The 27569-nt window shown below is 39.1% G+C and overlaps 1 protein-coding gene across 3 annotated transcripts; it reads left to right on the forward strand.

Moving 5' to 3' along the window:
• Window positions 1-6316: 6316 nt before the first annotated feature.
• LOC131245301 (transcription factor VOZ1) lies at window positions 6317-12711 on the forward strand. Of its 3 annotated transcripts, XM_058244649.1 has the most exons (5): window positions 6317-6463; window positions 6557-6807; window positions 6927-7094; window positions 10947-11469; window positions 11626-12711. In XM_058244649.1, the coding sequence occupies exons 2-5, from the start codon at window positions 6583-6585 to the stop codon at window positions 12177-12179; spliced, it is 1470 nt and encodes a 489-aa protein (XP_058100632.1). In that variant the 5' UTR covers window positions 6317-6463; window positions 6557-6582; the 3' UTR covers window positions 12180-12711. The 3 variants fall into 3 exon arrangements, with proteins under 3 accessions (XP_058100632.1, XP_058100631.1, XP_058100633.1); XM_058244648.1 differs by having other exon boundaries at window positions 6320-6807; XM_058244650.1 differs by having other exon boundaries at window positions 6320-6807; window positions 10959-11469.
• Window positions 12712-27569: the final 14858 nt, after the last annotated feature.

Genomic DNA, 27569 nt, shown 5'->3' on the forward strand with positions numbered 1-27569 from the left:
CAGAAGAAATTATAAATTTTAAGTTCAGTAAGGTATCATCTTATACAAGAGAGTTCGAGCACCTACAAACCAGACGTGAGGGACCACTGAAGGTTTATATATATATATATCTTTCATTGTTTTTACTTGTGTTTGTTGATTTTCTATATCCATTTTTGTTATTTTGGATTTGGTAAGTTACATTTTTAGTTTTATTTTTCCAAGCACTCATGGTTCTTTTATTGGAAAAAAAAAAAGAGGTAAAGAACAATTCAGAAAATGGAAGAAATAACTAAAAAAGATACTCTCAAAAATCACGGCACCTCACCAAATATCTTTACTTGTTTTTTTATTACTATTATTATTTTTTTTGTTTTTTATTTTATTTTTTAACCTATACTATTGGAGAAGATATGAAATCTGATTTAGTAGGAAACTAAGATGAATAAATGCATTTGACAATCTTAAGTGTCAAAGCAATGATGTGCATTTTTAAATAAATGTACCAATGATATGATCATTTAGCAGATCACGTTGAACATGACAATTAAAATAAGTATCCAAACATAACATTATGCACCAATCATAGGCATGTTGTTTGTAGACTTTTTTCTTTGATTTATTAATTGAAATTATTTATAAGACATGGTAACAATTTTCCCCATTGAAAGAGTGGAAGGGTGGAAAAGTATTCATGTTGCCAATCCTAGTTAGGTGAGGCTTAGATGATGATGATAACATTTTTTTTTTTTTCATACCCTTCAATATGATCACATTTCAAATTCCCTTTTATTCTTTACAAATATTCTCTCTATGTTTTGAAGCATTGGATTTTCTTTGACGTATATAGACCTCTACATATTCAATAGGGTTTTGATAGCAAGCATACATATTCGATAGGATCCCAAGTCCAAATTAGGCATAAATTCATAGCATTAGGGCCTGTTTGGCCAATGGTATTAAGGGCCTGTTTGGCCGGCTGGATTAGATGGGCTTAGGTCGGATGGAATTGCATCCGGTCCAGTGCCAATTCCACTCCATGTTTGGAAAGAGTGGAAAAGCTTGGAAGTAGGCTGGATAGAATCGTTTTGGGTCCCGTGCTAATATTACTCAATGTTAGTAAGTTGTGTAGGTCCCACCATGATGTGTGGGCTATATCCACACTATCCACCCATTTTTCGAGATCATTTCAGAGCATGGACAAAAAAATCAGGTAGATCTAAAGCTCAAGTGGACCCCGCCATAGAAAGTAATGGGGATTGAATACTTACCGTTGAAAACTTCTTTGGGGCCACATAAGTTTTGGATCTGCCTCATTTTTAGGCCCATGCCATAAAATGAGGTTACAAAACAAATGAACGGTTTATATATAACACGAGTGTTATTGTCAATAGTTTCAAATGATGGTGGGGTACATCCTTTCAATGTACCACCGTATTATAAACAAAAAAGAGAATTAAGCTTATCCCATAGCAACAGGAACAGTCCCTGCCATGAGTAATGATGATGTTTTTTGAATCTCATCCCACCCAATACCGTGGGATCGGTCCGGCCAAACAGGCCGTAAGTTGTATTAAATGGGATTGCATTGCTAATCCCACTTTGAAATATGGAATGACATGTTTGTATTAACTTTATAGGCTTTGGAAAATAAACCTATCCTACATATGTTGAACTTTTGCTTCACCTCGGTTCAATTCAAATGCAATTTGAAATGTATCCAATGGAAACATGGTATTAAAAAAATAAGATGCACCTAATCAAGAATAATAAGTTACACATGCATTTATTGCAACTTTTACAATCCTATCCACTTCATCCTACCTTACGGAGCTGGCCAACCAAATGTGTTGAGACTCATATTCAAGCCCATTTATTACGAAGATGGGTACAATGATCCATCACTCACCCACTTTCCCAACCAATCTACACCATTAGCACTCTTTTCACCTATAAAATGCACCTGAGATGATGAGGGGAGGTGAGCCTCACATTAGGGTCTGATTAGTTGTGTAAATCCAAGCAAACTATGGTAAACGCATGATAAAAAAATTTTGTGTTATTTTAAAAAGAGGTGAAATTCACTTCGAAAATCGAGCAAAACTGAATATTTTCTAATCCAAAGTTTTGTGGGCTCCACCGCAAAGTTAAAAAGCACTCTCCACCGCCCCCAAACATGGGTAACAAATCACGTCCAAAATACCAACCGGAATAGTGGACAAGACCTGTTTCACTTAGTGTAAAACACCTACTCTATGGGATCTACCATGTTATATGTGTAAAATCCATTCCATCCGTAAGATGAGAACCATTATTTGGACCGTACATACAATTGTAAAGCCAGATTAAGAACTCACACGACTGACACCAATGAAAAGAATGTAAATTTGCTCCCAAAACCGCTAATTACACTTGGTGTGGTCGGCTTGAGTTTTGTATTGAGATGTTTTTGTAGTTTATCTTTACCCTTGCCAGTTACACCTGATTTACAGGCTCGATGAATGACTACCTACACAAAAAGCTATGTTTAGCATTCTATCCCCATTGTCCTGTTTGGTGTGGGGCTATTTTTTAGCCGCGGTACCTCGAATTGAGGACAGAACACGATACAGCGAGTGGATTTTAGGTTCACAGATGTAGTGTTTTAAACATCACCTAAAAGACAAGGATGAAAAAAAAACGAAGAATAAAGAAAAGCAGTTGTATGCCAGAGGATTCCAGTCCGTCGAATACCAGCACAGATGAGTGCGGCAATATAGCACGCCCTCGGTCTCCTCTCCCTAATGCACTCTTGTACTGAACATGCGGTCTACCCAGGGAAGCTGGGAAACACCAAAGTGAGTGGGGTTCACCGGGAGTGGATTAGGTGAGAGCCTGGATCTACAGAGGTGGGGGAGACCTTTGACTACGGGAACAACCGCAGTCCATTGGTATTGAAAGCTTATTTTAAAAAACGATCCAGAAAAATGAAGCATTTACTAATCCAAGGTGGACTATAGTACAGGAAGCAGTGTTGATGGGCCATTAAAAACTTTTTATGGTTATAAAAGCTTTGGATCAAGATGATATTTGTGTGGTCTCTTCTTCCATGTGTTGGTGACCTTACCAACAGGTTGAATGGCAAATAAACATTCCTACGAGGTCCATGAAGATTTTAACAATGAAGATTCAATCATGACTGTTTCCTGTGGTGTGGTCCACCTGAGATTTGTGTCAGTTTAATTTTTAGGATCATGTCCTAAAATTAGCTTTCAAACAGTAGGACAGCGTGGATTTAAGGGACATACATCACTGTGATCCCAGGGTGAGGGGTGCCACCCACGTCAGTGGACGGAATCTCACCGACTGGTGTATCTACCTAGGGGCGTGGACCCCTGACTATGGGCCCACTGTATTGTATATGACTATATCTACACCATTCATCCACAAGGAAGGCTTATTTCAGGGCATGATCCAAAAATCTAAATCATAGATAAACTAGAATACAGAAACAATGGTTATTGAGAATTAAAAAACTTCTCATGGACACAAAACCACGTCAGTGGACGGAATCTCACCGACTGGTGTATCCACCTAGGGGCGTGGACCCCTGACTATGGGCCCACTGTATTGTATATGCCTATATCTACACCATTCATCCGCATCGAAAGCTTATTTCAGGGCATGATCCAAAAATCTAAATCATAGATAAACTAGAATACAGAAACAATGGTTTTTGAGAATTAAAAAACTTCTCATGGACACAAAAGCTTTGGATCGAAATGAAGTAGAGTTCATCAAATTTTCAATGGTAGGGATTCAATAAAAAATGTTTCCTATGGTGTGGTCCGCCTAAGATTTGAATCACTTTATTTTTAAGACTATTCCTTAAAATGAGCAGTCTAAATGGTTGGACGATGTGGATTTAAGGAACATATATCACTGTGAGCCATCACGGGGGTTCTAGCGAGGAATCCACCGAAGCTGCGTCCCATTTAATCCGCTCCCGGGTTCACCGGACGTGGATTTCTTGGGAAATCCAATAACTTTCTGCGCAAACCTACGTGGGACTCACCGTGATATTTGCGAGAAATCCACCCATTTATCCGTTTTTTGAGACCATTGTACGACGTGAGACTAAAAGTGATCGGGATCCAAGACTCAAGTGGGCCGCACTAAAGGAAAAATGTAGGTAAGGAAATTCGTACGGTTAAACCTATCTAAGTTGACGGTGATGTTTACAGGCCGTACATACAGTTCGTAACGTCATTGATATTGGGATGAATTGAAAACATAAATATTAACATGATTCAAAACTTCTTTTGCCCCACAAATATTTTAATGGTGGAAGTTAAATGCTCACATTTTCAGCCCACTTGAATATTGGATTCGGCTTATTTTTAGCTTTATGTCAAAAATGATATCACGAAACGGATGTACGGGTTTGATTTACTCACCGTGGCCCCACTTCCAGCGAAAATGCTTTGGCAGTAAATCCGCTCCGCGGTTCACCTAAAAATGAGCCGGCATAACGGACGGACAGCGTGGATATACCACATAAAGTGCTGGTGTACTGGACCATGATCTAACTTGTGTATTGACGCCCCCAAGTTCCGTGTACACGTGTTGCATCCAAACCGTCCTTCCATTTTGCAAGTTAGTATTAAGGTTTGAGAAAAAAAGGCATAAATCTAAAGATCAAGTTGACCACATGCAAAATAGCAAACATCTACCATTGAAGATAAAAGTTACCGTAAGCATTATAAAAGTTTGAAGGGTGAGTATCATTGTCTCGACTGCTATTTAGATGCGGCTTACTTGAGCTTTGGATATTATTCATTTTTTGGCCCATGATTTAGAATGATTGAACCAAATGCATCATTGTGAGCCTAACGTAACTTTAATTTGCTTTAAACCGTTTGTAGGGTGCACATCGAGTTGAATCGAGTCGAGCTGGCCTCAGCTCGGCTCGACTTAATCACTAGGCACACCCAGCTTAAACTCGGCTCGGCTCGTTGACTGAGCTAGCATCTCCAGCTCGGCTCGACTTGGCTCGGTTAGCAATCAGATCAGTTCAAGCCGAGTTTGAACCAGTTTCGAACTTTCAAGTCGAGTTTGAGTTGAACGTGCGCTAATGTATCATTTTTCTAAGGAGTTGTAGCTTACCGATGAGCTAAGTATGTGAATTGAGCATGTCAGACAAGGAATGAACGATTTGAGCATGCCGGACGACGAGGTGAGAGCATGCCAGACAAGAATAAGGCGAGCTGAGCATGCCGGATACTAGACAGGGATAGGGCAAATTGAGCATGCCGGACAAGGAACGAACGATTTAAGCATCCGAGCAAGGCGATGTGAGACTTGAGAGTGTGCCGAACAGGGCGAGTCGAAGAGGAGGGAGAGATTAGAGAGAGGGAGGGAGAGATTAGAGAGAGAGAGAGAGAGAGAGAGGGAGGAAAAGGAGGAGAAGTAGATATTAGGGGCGCCGAGCAACAAAAGAAATGGGTTAAGATTTAGGGGCGCCGATTAACAAAAGAAATGGGTTAGGATTTAGGGTTGTCTGTCGTGCAGTCAAGGAAATGAGTTAGAGTAGTAGGGTTTTTTTTTTTTTTTTTTTTAAAAAAGGTATATATACCTTTGCATCCAGTTGAGCCGAGTCAAATCGAGTCAAGCTAGATTCGATCCGAGTCGAGTCGAGCTGGGGCAAGCTCGAACTCGTTTTCGAGCTCCAAAAATCAGCTCGCCTTGGTTAGAACTTAAGTTGGAGTTGAGCCAATTCAAGCTTCTTTGAGTCGAGTGGAGCGGGCCAACCGAGCTAGCTCCGTTAGGTGTACACCCCTGTTCGCACCACATGGAAGTCGAGGAGTATCAGCGTTCTTCTTCGCATGACAGGTACCCTCACTAGCCGGTGGGTGGTGTGTGGTACACCAGCCAATCCGCTTCCAATGTGGACCATCCAATTGGTTGCTCTTGTCTCGGACTGACCATGCCCTGAAAACCTATAATGATTACTCAAGCCTAACCATCCGATCAACACATTTAAACGGAAATAAAAAATCTCCTCAGTCAACATCGTCAACGTACATGCTTCGGTAACCCATCGGTTTCCACCATTCGTACAGTGGGATTGATGCACGGATCATCCACGTGCACTCAAATCATGCGTTAGTACGATCCACCAAACTCCGTAATGGCACCGTATAGAATTCTAAACCCGTACCCGACTCCTCTTATACAGCGCTCGTATAATTGCGGCAGTGCCGATGGCAAAATCGTCATTACAAACTCTCAGTGGCATAAACGTAATTTCATGAAAGATAAAGGGCATCGGAGAAACCTCGGTATTATTCCTTTTCGCTTTTGCCGCGTCGTGCCTTTCTGGGTTCTTTCAATGGGGGGAGAAGAAGATATCATCTTAGAGACTAGAAATTAAAACCCCGAACTCTCTCTCTCCTTCCCAATCTCCTCCCTTTCAATTCCTCCAATCTCCACCGTCGGTCTCCAGGTAACTCGTTCCCAAACGATCAGCGTCTAGGGTTTTTCCGTTGGTCTGAGAGAAATCAGGGCTGATTTCTCTGATACTGTCTTCTTCTTCTAGTACTTTTGAAGCGAATCTCGGATCGGATGGGGAAGGGATCGAAGATGGGCTGCAAATCGGCGTCCCACCAGCTCTTCAAAGACAAGGCCAAGAACCGCGTCGACGATCTGCAGGGCATGTTCACGGATCTGCAGTTCGCACGGAAGGAGAGCCGTGTGAGCGATGTCGCCGTGCTGGAGGAGCAGGTCCACCAGATGCTGCGTGAGTGGAGGGCCGAACTCAACGAGGCCTCTCCCGCTTCGTCCCTGCACGTAAGACAGAATCGAAATCCTCGTGTTTCACTGAATTTTTAGTTTAATTTCGGTAATTTTGTTTTTGGATTTTTAGGATGTTTTAATCCTTTAAAAAAATAATAATAATAATTCTGCAGGGGAATAGTCTGGGTTCGTCGAATCTGTCTTCAGATATCCGGCGTCTGTTGCAGCTATGTGAGGAGGAAGACGATGCGACAAGTGCGTTAGCAGCACCAGCAGGCCCGAAGCCTGAGCCTGATGTGCATGGTGTTCAAGTTGGAGGAGATAACGCTGCCTTTCAAGATGTGAGTTCTTTCGGGGTTCTGATCATCATTGTGGATTTTCTTTTTCTTTTGTACTTTATGTTGCTTTGATTGTTCCGGAATTGGAGTTTGATTTTGAGCCAAGTGAAGTCGAATTCAGAAGAATATAAAAAGGAAAAGCATGGATGAAACGAAAATCCATTGGAGACTCCATCTAATGCAAATTTCAGAAGCACATCCTTCTTTAACTAATCCACAGTTCTTCCTATGCCATCTTGTAGCTCTGAGTATTTTTTGTTTTGCAATGAATATGCATTATGGGAGTATTGACTAAGGAGGAAAAGAAACGGTACGTCATTAGATTACCAGATTAGTTACTCATAGTGGCTCCAGTTGCTGAAAACTATGAATGCACTCATGTATTGTGTGGGCCCACAACTGAGTTTAGGTGTGTCCCATCATTTGCGCCTATGGATCCCGATGGAATAACAAATTTGATATCATATCTAGTGGATTCAAGCTCATAGCTCAGTGGTAGACAGGGCATGTTTCAACATTGAGGTCTCGGGTTCACGAAGAAAGTAACTAATTGGCACTCTGCCAGAGAACCAAATCAGACTTCACACAATAGTGCACTCTAATGCACGTTCCTATGTTTTTTTGAAAGGTAACTGAGATTGAATTATTAAAAAGGAAACAATATATCCAGAAATACTGTAAAAGAGGAAACAAAAAACATGGATTGAGGCTAATAATCTCATTTTAAATGAAGTGTTAAACTTGGCCACTAACCTGATCCTTCACCGTGACCAGACCAATCATTACAAATGTCAGAAGGTGACATCCCGCCTAACTTAGGAGATAACAAGGACCACTCGAAGATCAACCCTATAACTTTATCAATCAGCTCTGAAATGGGAATCTAAATGTCCTTAAAAATCTTGTTGTTCTTTTCTTTCCAAATCTCCCAACTGATCATGAAGGGCACCATTTCCAAAGAATGTTTCTTTTCCCATTAAAAGGGCTGTAGCTCTACCCAATAAACTGCTCCTCCAAGGCGAAGCTGCTGGGATGGGGAGTGTTGAACTCATCTAAGAAAAAATTCCAACCTTCAATGCAAATGGGCAGTGTAAAAGCAGGTCAGGGCTGTTATCCTCGCTATTCCTGCACATTATGCACTTGTTAGGAAGGGCCATTCCATGATGTTGGAGCTTGTCCACTGTTAATATTCTCTCTAATCCCATCCAACATAAATTCTGCCACTCTGGGGGTGCTGAGCTTTCTTGAGAGGCTTAGCAAAAGCAGATTTACGATCATTAGACAACTGTGTAAACAAGAACTATGGTGAGAATTTACTAGAATCCCATTTCCAGATTCTCTTGTCTGTTTCCGAAGGAGATAGCCGAACTTCATTTAACATAGAAGCGAATGAAACTCCTCCACCCAAGATATGTTGCAATAGTAATGGTGGCCATAACAGCCACTGCCGTTACCTTTACGACACGGGTCATAACGGCCATCAGCCGTTATGGTGTCTTTCTTTTAAAAATTATTTATTATTAATTTTTTTATAATTGAAAAAAACCCAAAAAAACATGTATCTGTCTCATAACATTGAAAAAAAAAATAAATCCAAAAAACCTGCATTTGCCCTGTAACAGACTGTTACGGGGCTGTTACAACCTTTACAAGGGGCGTAATAAGCCATTAACGATGGTTACAGGCTATTTTTCCATAATGACTGTTACGACCATTATGACCCCATAACATGTAACGTTTACCTTTATGTAATAGCTATTACGGCCTCGTAACGGCCTTTATGGCACATCATGCTCTTTCAAATTTCTTTCAAGGATGATGTTCCATAATAGGTTGTCGCCGTTATGCTGCAAGCACCCTTTCAGCTAGATATATCTTTCTCTCAACAACCTGTATGTCCTGGTGAACTTGACGGCTAATGGGCGATCTCCCAACCATTCATTCTCCCAAAAGAGAATGGATTCACCACATTTGATCGACAGTTTGAAGCCATCTGTAAGAGCTCTTCCCCACTGCTTATCTTGATCTCCCATGCTAATGATGTCTCTCCACATTTAATGCATGTTCATATTCCCAAGGGCAGTTTGGGTCCCTCGCTCAGCCACGTAGGTGGGATGAATTTCTGCTCAAATTAATATACAGTGCATCTGCTACTATTTTTTGGGCAAGAAAAATCATCATCATCTAAGCCTTATCCCCAAGGTATTCTGTAACTGTAACAGTGGCTGTAAAGGCCACCACCGTTACCATTACGATATAGGGCATACCAGCTGTTATGGCACTTTTTGTTTTGTTTTATGTATTGGCCTGGACAACGGACAATTACGGGGCCATTACAGGTCTTTTTTTTCCATAGCCCATAACTGTTGCCACCATTGTCATTATTACGTAATGGCCGTAACAACACACCTTGCTTATCCCATACATGAACCTTGTTCTGTCATTCCTCACTATCAAGGGCTCTTACTTCAGTTAGACCATAGCCTTTTCTTATTGCCTCCATGCACATCCTTTTGGGCCTTCCGCCCTTTAGAGCCTTCAACTTATATCAACTTACTCCCAACTAATATTGTTTCTTTCCTTTTGGGAAGAAAAATAAGAAAAATAAAATCTATCACAGTTTGTTTTCCACCACTACCCAAATGCTTAATGACACGGATGATTATCCGGCTTGCCAAGATGCTGTTCTGCCTTGTTCGCAGAACTCCGTTTTAAACTCTGTATTTTTTTAAAAAAAGATGCGTATAATTTATCAAATGTTGAAACTCTATATATTTCAAAAGATAAGCAAAAAAACTCTCCTTTTTTCTTCTAGGGCAAACAAAATTAAACACTTTTTTTTTTTCAGTAAAACACAATTTATTCATAAAAAAGTTTTTTAGGTTGCAATCTAAAAAATAGAGATTGTTGGTTGCCATGCATTGATAGAAGTTTTTAATGGAGATGAATTAATTTATATGATATTACTTGGAAAGGAAGGATTTGAGAGGCAAAGGAACACCATTCGACAATCTATATACATTATTGCTCATGCACATAGACATTCTAATTATTTTTATTAAAGTTTTTTAATTTAATTTTATTTATAATTATATATAACATACACACACATATATGCACATAAATAGCCGTTTTTTTTTTTTTTTTTTTTTCACTCTGTTATTTTGAGTTGAAATTGTATTAAACCCGTATTTCTTATTCACCAAATCTTTGGAATTTCCTTTTTTTTTTTCTTTTTAAATGATTTATTTTACCATAATTTTGACAATCAAGACTGAATTAAACATGAACATTTCCCTTACCTTTTTTTTAATTTTTATTTTATCCTTTTTCTTTTGCCATTTGCTGATTTGATAACTACGTTATTACCAACGATGTGGAGCACATCGAAACACACGAATAGCTCCCTCGCTGACAACTGTGGGCTGCATGCATAAGTAGAATCATGACACTGAAGGGTTTGGCCAAGAAGTTATTGTTGTCTGTTGCATTTATTTATTCTCTTTGCATGTATTCATGCATTATGAGCTCAAATTATGACATTTTATCATGCCTCGATGAATTTGCATACTTTGGCAAGTCAAGAGTCAGTTGCTGTGACACTGATGTGGTCAGACACCATTGGCATCTTTGCCTACAACTGAGTAGGTTTTGAACAGCTGATGGTTGTGCACTTTATCCTCACTATTCATTTCCAGAATGAAAAGCATTTAATGTACTTCATATCAAAAGCCGAAAATCTATGAAATTTGTAATTTTAGTATCATTGGTATCCCATATAAATATTCGTTGTTTACTTTGTCAGCAATTCTACCTAGATAGAAAGTTGATTTATACTTACCAGTTATGAATTAGGCATCCTTGCAGGAATATTTTGTGAATCAGGCACCACAAGCATGTGGCTTTCAAGAAGTTGATCATTGCAAAGGCACCCCTTCTGCGGGGTTGCACCACACTGTCATGAATACTCAGTTGGAGTATCATCAATTTGATCTGCATCAAGACTTTCCGCATAACATTTTTATTGGTTGCTATGGTACTGGGCAATGCGGAGAGGATGCTATTCCTAATATTTCCACCTTCCCACCAAGAATATGCCCTTCGCCCTCTGCTTTCCTAGGGCCAAAATGTGCACTCTGGGACTGTCCCAGGCCTGCACAAGGAGCAGACTGGTGTCAAGACTATTGCAGTAGTTTTCATGCTACTCTAGCAATGAATGAAGGTCCACCTGGTATGACTCCGGTCCTTCGACCTGGGGGCATTGATCTGAAAGATGGTCCTCTCTTTGCTGCTCTCACTGCAAAGACGCAAGGAAAAGATGTGGGTATTCCAGAATGTGAGGGAGCTGCAACTACAAAGTCTCCGTGGAATGCTCCTGGTATGTGTTCTTGTCTTCCTGTTTGTTTTCTGTTGCTCGTAGTTGGTGAATGTCTTTGCTCCTTGCTATGCTTTTACTTCTGACAGACATGGTATGATTGGATGCAATCCCATACACAGGCTTGTCTGACTAGAGGCTTCTCTTCTAATATTGCAGAGCTCTTCAATCTTTCCGTTCTTGAGGGTGAGACTATTAGGGAATGGCTCTTCTTTGATAAGCCACGAAGAGCCTTTGAGAGTGGGAACAGAAAGCAAAGATCATTGCCTGATTACAGTGGGCGTGGTTGGCATGAATCAAGGAAGCAAGTGATGAAAGAATTTGGAGGGCTGAAGAGGTCTTACTACATGGACCCACAGCCATTGAACAATTTTGAATGGCATCTCTATGAGTATGAAATCAATAATTGTGATGCTTGCGCTTTATATAGGCTTGAACTCAAGCTTGTTGATGCAAAGAAGAGCCCCAAAGGAAAAGTAAGCAGTGATTCCCTTGTGGATCTACAGCAACAGATGGGGAGGCTGTCTGCTGAGTTTCCCGCAGATAACAAGAGGTCTGTTAAGGGTAGAGCAAAAGCTAATCCAAAGGACAGCGCTGGGAATGTTTATCCTGCTCCAAACCAGATGGCTCCTGTAAATGAAAATATTGGGTATGAAGTAAATGTACCGTACGGTTATTTGGTTGAGAGTCTAAATGACTACTATGGAACATAAACGAGGAGTTTCTGGAAGCACAATGAAGGAGGCAGCATTTTATTATCCGTAGCTGATGTGCTTCACTTTAAACAACTGACTGGCTGCAATTTCCTGAAAAGTCATCAATTTTCAGTTTCTGGTCTTCTATAACACTAAGCCAACCTCATCATTTGTGGGGGACATTGCACATAGTCTACTGGCATCTGGAAGTGTTGCTGTTTTAGTGTTCTTCTGGATGCCAGAGTATTATCTATGGTGCTGATTGGTGGACAACAGTCAACACAGTCTTTAACTGTATAACTGTATTTGCTCGATACAGTCTTTAACTGGGAGTAGGAGGACAAGGGTAAATGTTATGTGACAAATAGTGTCACCAGAATTGTATAGAGAGGAGGGTGCAAATGTGGCGACAGGTTTTTCCTCGCATTGCATATAATTAGTACTTTCCATGTCCACTATAAGAGCTGACCCTGCTTCGGAAAGGGCTTGCTAAGATCCTTGTATGGCGATGCTAATAAATACAATGTTCTCTGGGTTGACTGTTTGTCCATGCTACTAGTATGTTGGAAATTTACTTTTTAATTCGTTCTTATCTTGTAATGATCTGTTTTCCACATGTTACAGAATTTACATTACTGTTGTTTACCTCCTGCATAACATTACTGTTGTTTGCTCCGCGTAATGTTTTGATGGTATTCTCTTTCTTCATACTTCACATCTCATTGCCAATCCCATTGGGAGCATAAGGTTCTGATAATGTTCAACACTTGGTGAATTGGGGAATTCTTGTTAGCCTCATTTTGATTAATTTGCTAGTCTTACTAAGAATTCATAAATGCCATGCTCTTTAACTTTAGATATCATCTTTGTCCTTTCATTTTTTTTAGTGAGCTTGTGGTGATCTTTGCTAGTTATCACTATCATTCTTTCCATCATCTGAAACTGTTTAAGGGTGCATGGTACTTTTCATTTTGGATATACAGTCAATCATCATCATCATTTAAGCCTTTCCCAACTTACTGGTGTCAGCTGCATTAATCCTTTTCCACCATTCCACTCTATCAAGGGCCATAATTTCAGTTAGACCATAGGTCATCAAGTCTTTGGGTATACATTCAATACAGACTAATATGTGGCTTCCATAATTGAGTGTGATCCAAAAGCTTCAATTTAGTGGCAGTCTCATTCTATTCTATTGCAGAACAGAGGTGAACTTTCAAAGTCTAATTGCTTGGTATGACAATCTTCTGTTATTTGATTTTTGAAAAGGGGCAGCAGTAGAAAACAAGCATATGCATGCATTTGCTTGCTTGTATATGTGAATACATGTGTAAACATGCATTAGTTTAGGACTAGATTAAGCTTTGATTCTGCTTCTTGGAGGAATAATTTGTTACTTAAAAAGTTCATCATCATCATCATCATCATCATTGTCATCATTATGATAGTTGATGTTTGGGCTTATCCATTTCACCAAAAGTTCCTATGTAATGCCATATCTTTGGTAAATTGAAAGGATCTTATGATGCTTCACATGTCCTCTATCCAACTCCATCATCCTCTTTTCAAGCCCATTCAACCATAATCACTATTCCGTTATTGGGGCCTTCTTCAGTTTGCTAGCACATGGCTGGACCATGGGAACCAGCTCTTCATCATTTTATCTGCATCTGGGACTACTCCTAGGTTGTTTCCAATAACCTTATTCTTAATCCTATTTTTCCTAGTCTTTGCAGGTATGTATATGTGTAGGCATGGTTCTATAGATCGTGCAAATGTGCCATGTTTTGAAAATGTTTGATTTTTTATATGATGCTACTTAGCTTGTTCATTCAGAAACATGAAGTAGACTTTGTAAGAGGTCCCGGATATGTAATTTATAGGTGTACTTATGTGTGCACCTAAAATTAACTTATTAATTGATCGAAGGATAAGGTATTAAAAAAGGGTTTTGTAATGGCTGTTATGTAATGGTAACAGTCTCAGTGATTACGTATTAAGGGGTCGTAACAGCCCATTTTAGGGAAACAAAAAACAAAAACAAAGCATAACGGTCCAACATGACAACCTAGGGCCTTTCACGCATATAAGCTTCCAAGGCAGGGTCGATTTCCTATACTTTTTGAAAATTTTGCTTTTTGGGATTGGGACTATTTTTAACCCATTTTTAAATTAGATTTGTGCAATTCTTAAAGATTAAAACACAAGATTTAAGCCGTTTTTGAAGAATCAAAGATAAAAGGCTGAACTTGTGGAAAATGAAAAATAGGTAAAATTTCTTCTTCTTCTTCTTCTTTTTAAAAAAATTTTCTTTCTGGATGGAAATATATTGATTCAACATTATATTACTAAATCGACAAAATCTTGCTAGATTTGTGTTTGATTCAGTCATATTTGTATGATTTTTCAAATTTTTATTTATATTTTTGCTGGTTTTTATAAAAGTTTCAACATTTTGATTTTTTTTTTAATTTTTTAATTTTTTTGTAAAATGTGGAGCATAGATTGTTCAAATACATGCGTAGAGTTTATATCCATACATGCACTAAATAAGTGTTTTTCATCTTTTGTTTTTAATTTCTTGGTATTTTTGTAATTTCAGGTCATCTTTGGAATGAAGTGTCGAATTTATTTTTTTAACCTTTTCCTTAAATTTCTTGGGGGGGATGATGTCAAATGCTCAGAGATATGCATTAATGGGATGAATCCCATCAATTGCATGAATTTCAACACATTTTAGGGGCACTCGATTGGTCCCAAATTGACTCAACCTTGTTCATCTGAGTTTATTTTAATTTTTCCTCAAATCTCTTGGGAAATGGTGTCAAATGGTTAGGGTTATGCGTTAGTCAGATAAGTTTTATAGATTTTGTGAATTTTGGACTGTTTTGATGGCATTCGAGTGGTCCTAAATCGACCAGACACTATTCATCCGAATTTATTTTTTCATTTCTTCCTCAACTCTCTTGAGGGAATTGGTGTGGAATGGTTATGGATAGACATCAATGGGACGAGATAAAGCCAATGCACTCGTGAAGATGAAGAATATCAGTAGATGCTTGGAGGAAGAGATCAATTTGTGACGTGGGGAGGTAGTTGGAGTGTTAGTGGGTTGAAAGCGTGGGGGTGGAAGTCATGGTATGTACGATTATTTGCCTTTAGCCAAAGACAAACTTTATGTGCTTCTTAAGTTACTAAAGGACGTGGAGCTCGTGCCAGGGACTTGGATGATGTTGATGTGGAGGTAGAGAGACCTTCATGTGATCCCATTTTTTTAAGAAAAGAGATGACAAAGCGAGGGGTCGAAACAAATATGGAAAAAAAAAGAAGCTACCGTTGAGAAGCTTGGTAGGGCAAGAATTAAGCTATTCATCCATGGCAACATAACTCTAAATGCAACAGACTCTCCCTATTGGCAAGTGATAATAGATACACCAACAGAAGTTGGCGTAGGAGTTTGTACACCCACAACTCATGAGATTAGGGAGAAGTTGATAGATGCCGAGTATAGAGATTTTTTTAAAAAAAATTTCGTTTTAAAGGTAACATTACTTGGGATTGAACCCTGGATCACCCATACACACTACACTGTCTCTACCAGCTCATCTAACAAGCTAGAGACCGAGTACAAAGATTTAAAGGCGTATGTGGCAATTTTTTATATGGTAGAGTAGAGGATGTACTATTATGTCCGATGGTTGGACTGACCCAACTAGATGGAGCATGATAAACATATACGGTGAATTGCTACTCGGGAATGGTGTTCTATACTGCCATTGATGCATCTGAGGAAACGAAATATACAATTTATAATTTTGGTCTCATAGATAAGAGTTATTTAGGTCTGGGTTGACTTGATTTGTTTTAAAATTTATTGCCCTTGAGAGTTTTTACAAGCATAGGGGGAGAATTGAGTGAGATGTTTGTTTTTCGGGAGTGGTTCAACACAAAGCATAGACGAGATATCAAGATGCTAGTTGAGGTTGTGGTGACCATAAAAAATAATAATATTGGAAGGAGGTCTGAAACATCTTAAGGCATTGAACCATTGATGTGAGTCTTCCATCTCGTAGAATATGTCTAGATACCTACTACGGACTTCCTCTATGAAACCATAAATAAAGTGAAGTTGGCTATTCGTTATGATTGTGATTTGTGAGAACTACAAAGATTACTTGAAGATGATTGAGAAATGTTTGACGAATTAGTTTCACCAAAACCTTCTTGTGGTAGGTAATAATATAGAATGATGCACGGTATCGATCAAGTGCTCTAGTAATGTCTCATGCATGTTCATTATGCATTTATTAGTTATTACAAAATTATTTTTATGATGTAAACATTAAATTTGTTTATTGTTTTCATTATTGTAATGCAGTATTTGTTTAAATATGAGATTCTTGTATGTTGCATCATTCGTTGATAATGAAGAGATTCTTGTTGAGTTGATAAATGTTATAAAGAAATTATAGCCTGATTTAGATATGCAAATAACAATGTTGAATGAAGTGGGTTCAACTCTTTAAATATTGGTCATTACTCATTCATTGCGTACATATTTGTTATTTTGGTGCTTAAAACATATGAATGTTTTGGCGTAATTGTCCACAACTGGAAATATATGGACTTCACCCTCAGATTCACTTGCAAAAATGGCAATTCTTTAGACATTCTAGGTAAGAAATTAATGCTTTATTACTATTATATGATTGTAGATATTGTTTTATTAGTGATGTGAAGGTGCATTTGATAGTATTACTATTATGTACATAATATAAGTTTTTTTTTTCCCTATATAGCTAATTGATGGCTTCATTTTGGAGAAAGCGTGAGTCTCTCAAAACAATAAGGGCCTGTTTGATTTTCCAGTACACTGGTAAATACCAGGTAAAATAGTAATAATTATTTCCCCGTGTATTTACAACATTCCTGATTTGACTAATTATTTTTTTGACACGGAAACCGAAAATGTTTCAAAATATATATGGGTCCCACTGTGATGCATTTCGCTTATCCACACCGTTCATCCATTATGCCATTTGAATTTATAGTATGAGCAAAAAAATGAGGTATATCCAAAACTCAAGTGGACCGCACCATACGAAAAAGGGTATTGAATACTTACCGTTAAAAACTTTGTGGGGCCACTGTTTCTTTTGGTGTGGGCCACCTGAGTGTTGTATCTGCTTCATTTTTTGTCTCTTGCTTCAAAATATTGTAGTAAAATAGATGGACGGAACAGATATATCATATACATTATCGTACGATTCAAAAATTAAAATTATCTCTTTTGAACTAGTTTCAATGGCACAAATACCTATGAATTTTCAAACACGGTAAACAGTAATAATTACCTATTTCCAGTGTATTTATACTGGCTTTGAAAAAACAAACAGGCCCTAACAATAAAAGTTTTTGAGCCAGACAACTTCTTTTAGTTGTGAGAAGAATTGGAGCTATTTTGTACTAATTCATTCAAAGCAAAGGAATAGGTTGTAGGTTAAGACATTGAATTGACTTGTATGCATGCATTACAAGATGAAATTGAGATTGTGGAATGCAAAGTTCTGGCAAATCAGATTTAAGAAGGCGAGTTTTGTCTAATAAACTTAGACTACATCTATGATGAAGGTGATCAACTTCTACTTTGGTTGGAACAAATGGAGAAACAAGTAGGAGAGGATAACAATGTCTAGGTGTGCAAGTGATCAAGAGAGTTGTACAACTGTTTTGGAGAGGGTTATTGATGATTTGACACAAGAAAAAAGTAACAACAGAATTGAAACAAATGATGATGATGCACTAGGTCCTACTTCTAGTGTTGCTTAGTACACCGGGGTACAACTGTTTGCACAGTTGAGGCTGATGGGCATTGAGGGAGCAAAGGATACTGAATTTATGGGTGTAGTGCCTCACAATACTACCAACCAGGGAAGGAGCATCATGGGGAGCTCAGCATCAGTGGGACTAGAGGAGATGGGCCAACCGGGGGACATCACACGGCTTATGGATATGAATATGACTATGAACAGTTTAAGGAGGCTCTGAGGTAATTTCTTATTACACTAGTTTTGGATATGTTCCACATGGAGCTGGGTATAGGGGATATTGATATTCAGATCCAGATCCAAGTAATTCGCCGTAGGCGTAGTTGCAGACTTAGCAGTACTATTACAACTATGGCCATGACTATGGGTTTACCTCTGGCACTAGTAGCTATTCTTATTCGAGTTTGGCACAACAGATACTTAGTGGCGGTGATGATCGTGATCAATCATCCTTGGCTTTTATTGACATGGTTTTTTTTCCTCTGGTTATTATGGATGTTTGCCACTCGTTTCACAACCGAGATGACAACGATGTTGAGGTTGAGCAGCCACAAGCAACACGGTTTTCTTTCTGTTGGTGACATGATTGGTGAGTAATGTTTTTGTATTTATGTTTGTCTTTTGACATCACTTTATTACTTGAGAGTTCATTTTTACTTCATGCATTAACATCTTAAGAACCTATACAGCTATACTATGGTTGTCTATGGTGAAATGGTTATATAAATATAAATATATAACTGGCTCATCATTAGATTAGTGCTCCTATAATCTTATTTATATTGAATATTTAAAATATTAAATATAGGAACCTTTAAGTTAGTCTTAGCCTCTCATGTTAATAAAATCACCAAACAGCCTGAGACAACATTCTTACCAAAGAATGGCCCATTACACCATCATAAGCATGTTAAATACAAAATAATAATAATAATAATAATAATAATAATAAAGAATGAAGATACACACACACACACACACACACACACACACACACACACATATTTGAATCCTCTCATTCTTTGCAAAACTTTCATTTTTATGTTTTCAGATTTTTTGAAAAAAAAAAGACTGTTGTAAGGGTTGTAACAGCCGTTACGGCTCGTAACATAACAGTTTAGTGGCGGGCCTTTATGCCGGTTGCTGGCATTATTTTATACCTTGTAGAAGAGCTATTTCTTTTAGGCTAGAGATAAAAAAAAAATCATGATCTTATCGATAAAGGAAGAAAATCATGATGTTATGGTTTTAGATTTTGAGGTTACTTGAAAATATTTTGCTTTGAAACCAAAAACAATAAAGTGATTATTTGTATTTCTTTTAGCTTCTCTGCAGTCGAGGTGGCGTTATAGTAGTTTTACACATTCATACTACGACTACATGAACATCCCTTCCATCCTTGCAAAATTCCTAATCATCACATATTATCATCTCTGTCTTCTCCTCAGTTCTTCTGATCTGATCACTGAAAAGTGGCCTGCTTTCCATTCATCTCTAATGATTACAACAAGAAGTTGGCCACGTTGCCAAGTTCTTGGATTGATCTTGCCAATCAAACTGAAATTTTTTAAAAGGGGTTTTAAAATGATTTTTGAGTTGATTTTGATATTTTAGATTTGGTGTAATTATTCCAAAGTTGCATTGGTTATGGATGAGTTAACGGGGCATTTGCAGGATGAGATTCCATGGCGTATGTTGTTTGCAAGTGACATGTTTGTTTTGATTTATAAGACGCACGGGGGGGAGGGTGGGATAAACACAAAGCCAAAGTAATGGAGAGGTGCTTTAGAATCTAAAGGATTTAAAATTAGTTAGAGTAAAACAGAGTATATGGAGGGCAATTTTGGTAGCAATGGGAATGAGGAATTAGTAAAGATTGTTGGCCAAGAAGTTTTCCAAAATAACTATAATGCAAAGGCATTTTTACACCAGGCTCAAGTGGGGTAGCCTGTGGGATGCAGGGGTACACTCGGGTGGGCGGCTCGTGTGAGGCGGTACTCATGTAATTTGGGGCCCACGGAGGGGGTTCAGCTGAGGTCGTAACCCATGAGATGTGGGGCCTGGGCTATGAGATAAAGGGATTGATTCGTCATGCTCTAACAGTTCGAGCTTTTAGAGCAAGTGGTTAATTGTCCTGCATCAAATTGGTATCAGAGCGGGAGATCTCGTGTTTGAGACTCCTCACCGGGGGTAATTAATGCAGAAGCATTTTCACACCGGGCTCAAGTGGGGTAGCCTGTGGGATGCAGGGGCACACTCGGGGTGGGCGGCCTGTGTGAGGTGGTACCCATGTAATTTGGGGCCCACGAGGGGGGTTTGGCCGAGGTCCTAACTCATGAGATGTGGGGCCTGGGCTATGAGATAAAGGGATTGATTCACTATGCTCTAACAGTTCGAGCTTTTAGAGCAAGTGGTTAATTGTCCTGCATCAGACCACTTTCAGTGTCTTCAGTCAATAATTCATGAGTAGAGAGATTGAGAAGGATGTTGCCCATAGAATTCAAGCGGGTTGGAAGAAATGGAGATGTGCCTCTGGAGTTTTATGCATACCACTCAAACCGAAAGGAAAATTTTATAAGATGGCTATAAGACCAGCCATGCTTTGTGGGATATAGTGTTAGGCAGTTAGGGAACATGTCCATAGGATTAGCGTAGCTGAAATGAGGATGAGACAGAATGTTGGGCAGTCAAGAATGTTAGAGAAATGGTGATTCCCTGAGCCTGAGGAAGCTTGGCACAGAAACTCGTCAGTATTTTCCAAGTGCGAGGTGGATATTTGCGGCCAAAGTGTGTATATATGTGATGATTGGCAAGAGAAGGATCAATGCTCCAAATGGACACTTCACAGAAACACTTAATACAAGTCACGATCAAGAAGCTATTATGATAATCTCTGTAAAAGAGAGCTACAGTTGACTGGTACACTGAAAGGGTGTGGACTGTGGATCAAGGTTACCTGGATTGTGGGTCGCTCTAATACGAGGTACAGAATCTTTAGCATGCAGCGCTGCTCCTCCAATACATGCTACGCTGAGGGTAGGATAATGTGGGGCTCTCCGGTGCAAATAATGAGTATATGCAATCTAGTTTTAATTGATATTATATCTTACATGTAATGATGAATGTGATTATTATAGATCCTGCATTCACTATATAATATTATAGGCATGCTATTGCATAAATCAACTAAAAAAAAAGATATGTACTAAAAATATGTTTACATTACAACTTAATCAACATTAAGATTATAGAACCATAATTTTGGGTCAGTTAGTACGGATTGCAGATGAACTCCATTATCTAAATCGCATGATTCGGATAGGAAAATGTAGGATTGTTACGATTTAGGTAATGTTGCTGTGGCTGGTTGTATTCTCAATCATCATCAACATGTTGAGGTCACTTGGATGTTGTATTCTCAATGATTCGGGAAAAAAAATTCCCACCCATAATTTCAATTAAATGCTTTTGCAACAATTTATTGTGTATGCTTGTTAAGAGTGTCTTTTGAGTTTAGTTCTGTTCATCCATTTGCAGGTGATGGCATCCTTGCTAGGTTTATTTATTTATTTATTTATTTTAACACGCACCCTCACACCCACACACACCACAGTGGGTACTCAAACCCATGACCTTGTGTTGAAACTCTTGTGAGTCTACCACTATGCCATGAGTAGGGACCCGGCTTCCTTGCTAGTTAGTTGCAAGGGGATTACAATATTTAGCATGTTGTAAACTCATCACAAGAGGCTTGTAATAGGCGCACACGAAGGCATGGTTGGTTTGGTTAAATGTTACTTGAGATCATGCGTGTGAAATGTGAACGTAGAACTTCCTTGCCAATGCACTTGGAAGCTAAGCATCTTAGGGTTCTTCATACATTGGTCTTGAGGTTCTTCCGTGCCTATCTCAACACTAGCCCCAGTTGACCTCTTAGCTATGTAGGAACTAAGAATATCATGTCTTTGGACTCGATCATCCCTATTAACAATTTAACATACACTAATGTTTAATTAGCACTTGAGAGGAATCAAAATATTTTGATGAATAGCTTCACCTTAGTTGGTATCGTAACCATTAGTATAATCCATTGTTTGGTACAGTTTATAAGAAGCTTGAATGTGAACACTGGTTCACTTACAATAGTAGTTGCTATGGAGAAGCTGATTTGTAGGTCTAAGAATGGGTTTCTCTTGGGGTGTGGAGAGGCCAAATTGATATAGATTGTAGCCTTATGGGGATTGAGAATGAGGTTTGCTAAAGTGCTCCTGGCTGTTTTGGGAAGCTGGAAAGGTTGGAAATGAAATTGGTTCCATGGATATGGTGTTTTTTTGTTGTTTGTGTTGTAAAAACTGGTTGTGGAAATTGACTGTCATTTTTTACACTTTTTCTCAGAGAATGAGTAAATTGAATTCTTTGAAAATGGTAATCTGTAGGCATTTCCACTATAATGAGAGATGCTTCTCACCTTTTACCATAAATCAACCATGCAAAACAAACAACGTACAGTGACCACTGAGCTTTCAACACGTCCACTGTTTCCATGTTGTCAGATTTCTAGTGGTTTTTCAATATCTGATTTTTTGGATTCTTCCTATCCAAACACCCCCTAATTAGAAGCTTTAGATGAAGGTAAGGTTGGATTTTGATGGAAAATGTGATCCCATCTCTGAAGGTGACCATGGGAAGTAAGCAACTAGTGGGTGGCAAACTAAAGGAGTCATAGTTCTATAACTCAATGACTTGGCTCGGAAGTTGGCTGAATGAACTCGACTTGGCTACATTTTGGGCTGAGTTGCCTTGTAAACTCAGTTTGTACAAGGGTCGGCTTTCAGCTCACCATATTTGCCTTGGATTTGGTCAACTTGAAATGATTCACAGTGACTCCTCGAGTCATGGAGTGGAGAGGGAGATTTGATTTGAACATGGGACCTCTTGCCAGGAAAGCAAGGATCCCAACCAGTGGACGGTAGGTACATGAGCTATTTATTCTAGACATTTTATATTACTTATATATAAAGCTTTCAATGTGATATTATAAACATATCTAATTGAAATAACTCTGGATCAACAATCTTACTGGAATCCAAAGGAGCTTTCATTTGCAATCAAGGAAATGGAAATAGGGGAAGGGAACCCCTTAAGTGCTCACAAAATCCAGAGCCTCTCCAATCTCTCAATTTCACTACTACTCTCAAAGCTAAATTACAATCACAGAAATTCAAAAAAATATGGACCCAACTCAACTAATCCTAACAACCGATCTTAATTCCTAACTAATCTTAGGTAATTAGTTGCTAAAACAACTAACTCTTATTACAACTAACTACAACTACTTCAAAACCGAATAACAGAATACAACTGTTTTCCCATGCAGGCAAACTAACATTCGAACTGCTAAAAAAAAACAGAGCTCACAGATGTAAGCTCCGGAACTTGGAGAAACTTCTCTCATGTCCAACTAAGTATGGCTGACACACGGAGAAAGTATTCCTGCATGCCAGACCTCCGCACTTGCAAAATTGAAACAGCTGTCCCTCTTTAAGTATTGAGTTGAGTCAAATAAATACTGGATTGAGTTTTCAAGTTGACTCGGTCAGTTTCCCTTCAAGTTGAGTCCCAGTTTCTAGTTTTTAAACCATGAAGGAATTCATGCTAAGGGCTTGTTGAACTCATATGAAGTGTTAAACACAGGAGTATGGGAAACAGAGAAATTTTGAACAGGAAAGTCTTGTGAAAAAAAAAAAAAACATGTCAAGCTTTTAAGACTGATGAAACTTTGAAGGAATTATCATGAGTTTGAATGGAGATTATGAAGTCCTTGGGGTCTAATCCACTATATATATTTCAATAGGTTATAGTGAATTAAATGAAGGGGACATCCTTTCTAAAGACGGTCTTTGAGAAGTCATGGGATGGAATATTCTGGCACATTTTATGTGTGTGAGTTATGACCTGTTGCTAGAAACTTGGACTCGAAGGTCAACTGGTTGAGTTGACTCTTAAGATTTGATTGTCTTTATTTGACTCGATTCTTAAAGAATATTGGATATATTTATTACATTAAATACTGAAAGGTTTATATGTAAGTATGGAATCAGTAAAATACAGAGAGTGCATGCAGTCACTGGGTGGGAACCTTTCTTTCCTTGGAATGAAGTCCTAGGTTTAAATCTCTAGACAGGGTTGTGTTTTATTCTTTTTCTTTTGGTTCGTTGTCGTTGTTTCTTTTCTTTTTCTTTTTTTCTCTTTTTTTTTTTTTCCTTTTTTTTGGCCTCTAGCTGTAATAATATTCATCTTTCAAAAAAAAATAAAAAATCAGCGCGACTCGCCAAATGACTCAGCATGATTCACTGTGAGTTGCATTTTGTTGACCAAGTCAAAGGTGAGTTAAGTGAGTTGAATACTGACTTTTGTGCAAACCGAGTTTATAGGACATATCAGCCTAGAATGTGGTCAAGTTGAGTAATCTTGTTTTAGAACTATGAGACAAATCATGATATGATGTCCAAAGTCAGTGTATCTCTTTGCAACCTTGTTTGGTTTACCACCTCCTTAATCTTCTTGTGTTATGTTATTTTGTCTGAACTCTGAACTGGATTCACATGGTCTTTAGAGTTCCACTATATCAGTTATTAAAGAAGTATTTTAAGTTGTAAGTTATGTTTTTAGTTATTCTGTATTTTATATTTCCTTGGATGCTGCATATCCTAGTCCTAGTCGTCTACCTCTGCCTAGCTGTCTATCAGGCAAAGAAGAATTCAAATCTGTTTATTGGGATGCAAGTAATTCGGTGTATTGGGAAGTTTTCCGTTTCTTGCAAATTCACTTGGTTTTTCTGTCAAGGCTGCCTATCTTACCAAGTCCATGATCGAAAAGTTTCCTAGTTGGAGCCATAAATGTTTTCAACATTTTGCTCAGGCAATCCAAACAGTCCATCTTCTAGACCTCACTATGGATAGGTGTATGGGAAAATCCCGCATTAAGGTCCTCACTGTTCAAACAAAGTGTTGAACATGTCGGACCTCTAATCATTCGCATTAAGGTCCTCACTGTTCAAACAAAGTGTTGAACATGTCGGACTTCTAATCATTCTTCGTATGGTAAAGATACCTGGTCGACGAGAATTGCTGTGTTGCTCATTCACAGTGGAAAATTACCAGATGAGCAGAGTGGATCATGGAGTGGCAAGAAACAAATATTGAGCATTGCTAGCAAACATTTTCATTTATATTTGCTGCATCAGTTCTGTCGGTTCATACTATCATATTTGTCTGTATGACAGCCATTTTGGTACTTCTGTCTGTTCTGTAGAGGTTCCTGATGCTTAACGCCTTATACCATGTGTTCATGTAACAGTTATTTCTGTTATCTAGCATTCCCATTGCAACTCATTTTCCCGTTACTCCCTCAGCATCTTGATTCACATGTGATCAAAATTTATATATCTTAAAACAAGTTGAAATAATATCCAATACTCGTGGACTTGATGCTGTAGCATGTGATTTCCTGCTCATTCTGTCATTGATCTGCAGCGCACAGTTCCTTTTCCATCATATCTTGAGATAACATGCAGAACCACAATGCTTGGTGAACTACACACATGGAAGGGCGGAAAAGGGTCCTTCACTGGTGAGTTCACATATTGCTGCAAAATCATGTTTTGCTTTGTGATGGTAAGGATTTGCTTGCATGTCTGCTTCTTCACCATCCAGCAAGACAGACACTAGGATGCGTTTGACTTCCACTACAGGGTGATGAAGTGTCGGGACTGTCCGGCTGATGGAATTTTTGAGTTGGTAAGGTTGAATCGCATGTCCTACTATGGCAAGTTTCTATTCCAGCCCAGTAGCTGGATATGTATTCTCTGGTAAGCTGAGCTCGGACCCAAGACTTCAATGTTGAAATACATCCTACAGCCACTGAGCTACAGGCATTAATAGTTGAACCCATTGGTGGGTTGTTTCTATACTGCTGATTTTGAGAGATCTACTGCCTTTGCACAACTCCAATCGCTGAATTTCTTAATGGACCCTTTTGTGACCCATTAGAACCAGTGGCCCAGGTGCTCTGTGGTGGTCTGGATGTGTGCCAGCATTCATGGTGGGCTTTTATTGGCCATATAGTTGTGGGCCTCATTTACCTTAGTAGATGGAACCAGCTAAGCGCTGGGTTAGTACTAAATGTTTGCTGTGGAAGGAGGGGTTGAAGGTTTAACATGTATCTCTTGATTATTGGGCTGGCCTGATTTTTGTGCTGGGGCATGTTCATGGGGTCCACCTAATGCCTGGTTTGGATGTGGCCCCGTATGCCTCATTATGCACATGCAGCAGCATCGACGCCTGGTTAGTGAATCCTTGAATATTGAGGACAGTCATGGGCATTGTACAACCACTAGATCTTAAATGTTCAGGCAATGTGTGAGGTGATCCACTCATCAGATGGGCCACAAACATGTCTTACATGTATACTGTCTTTTCTTCTCCCCATTCTCAAGCAGCTGCAGATGGGCCACAAACATGTCCTACACGTATACTATTCTTCTATGTTTGCAGTTAGCGCACGTAGAAAAGACAGAATGAAAGACAAGGTAATGACTCGGTGAGAAGATGGTAGCTGCCAATGTGAAAGTTACTGGAAATAGAGAACATGTGACTCGCTAGCTGAGTCAACTCAGAATGAGTACACTTTGCAAGTGTACTCGATCTGATCATCTCACCCGTGTATCTCAATACGTGGATGCGGCGTCTCAGGACCGATATAATTATCAAATGAGCCAATCGAATGATCGAGAGAAAGTTACTGACTTACCCAGTTATATGTATACGGCTGTCCACTTGATGATTAGATCACATGACATACTTGCATTAGGGATCAGAATGCAAACCTTGCACATGATCTCGTGGAGGTTTTCAGTCTCTTCCCTTTTTACCAGCACTAATAAACCCTTCATTTCCATTTTCTTTTTCTTAATGAGATGTCGAATCTACCGTCTGTAAATCAGAATTCCCAAATGGACAGTCGTCATGTTTTCGAATAAGTGGGCCCGTGGTTGAATCTATAAAAGTGGGCCAACTGATTGGGGGTGCCTCAAACTATAGTCGTGAGGCACGCTCTACAAATCTCCAACGCGACAAGACTCACCCTTCGAACAGTTGCGTGTGAACCTACTGTGGGGCCGTACCCTCACCTACCGAGTATGATACATATGGCAAGGGTTGTTGGATGTGGGCCCCACTTCAAATCTACTGTGGGGCCGTACCACCATGAGATAGCTGGTTATTGATGTGGGCACATCACTAGCTTGTGCCAACGGTCCAAATTCAGTCCGGTCTTTTGCTCGGGCTGAGCCTGACCTGACTATTAACGGGACTTACAGGCCCGAGTAGGACCCAGAACCCAACAGAGCATGCCCGGTCCAATAGCCACCACGACCAATGCAGGGCATCTCGTTAGTCTTGGTTGCCTGCCGTAAACCCACTCCACTGGCTACGGATCAGTGAATTTAGATGATCCATCAGGTTTGTCTTGTTTCAAATGCAGTGGTACAAAACCTTCCTGATAAGCAAAACCAATAACG

The sequence above is a fragment of the Magnolia sinica genome, chromosome 5 (assembly GCF_029962835.1).
Source record: "Magnolia sinica isolate HGM2019 chromosome 5, MsV1, whole genome shotgun sequence".
NCBI lineage: Eukaryota > Viridiplantae > Streptophyta > Magnoliopsida > Magnoliales > Magnoliaceae > Magnolia > Magnolia sinica.

Coding starts and splice junctions, on each gene's coding strand:
- LOC131245301 (XM_058244649.1), top strand. CDS start 6,583: ATGGGGAAGGGATCGAAGATGGGCTGCAAATCGGCGTCCCACCAGCTC. Junction 6,808..6,926: donor CTCCCGCTTCGTCCCTGCAC/GTAAGACAGAAT, acceptor ATAATTCTGCAG/GGGAATAGTCTGGGTTCGTC. Junction 11,470..11,625: donor GTCTCCGTGGAATGCTCCTG/GTATGTGTTCTT, acceptor CTAATATTGCAG/AGCTCTTCAATCTTTCCGTT.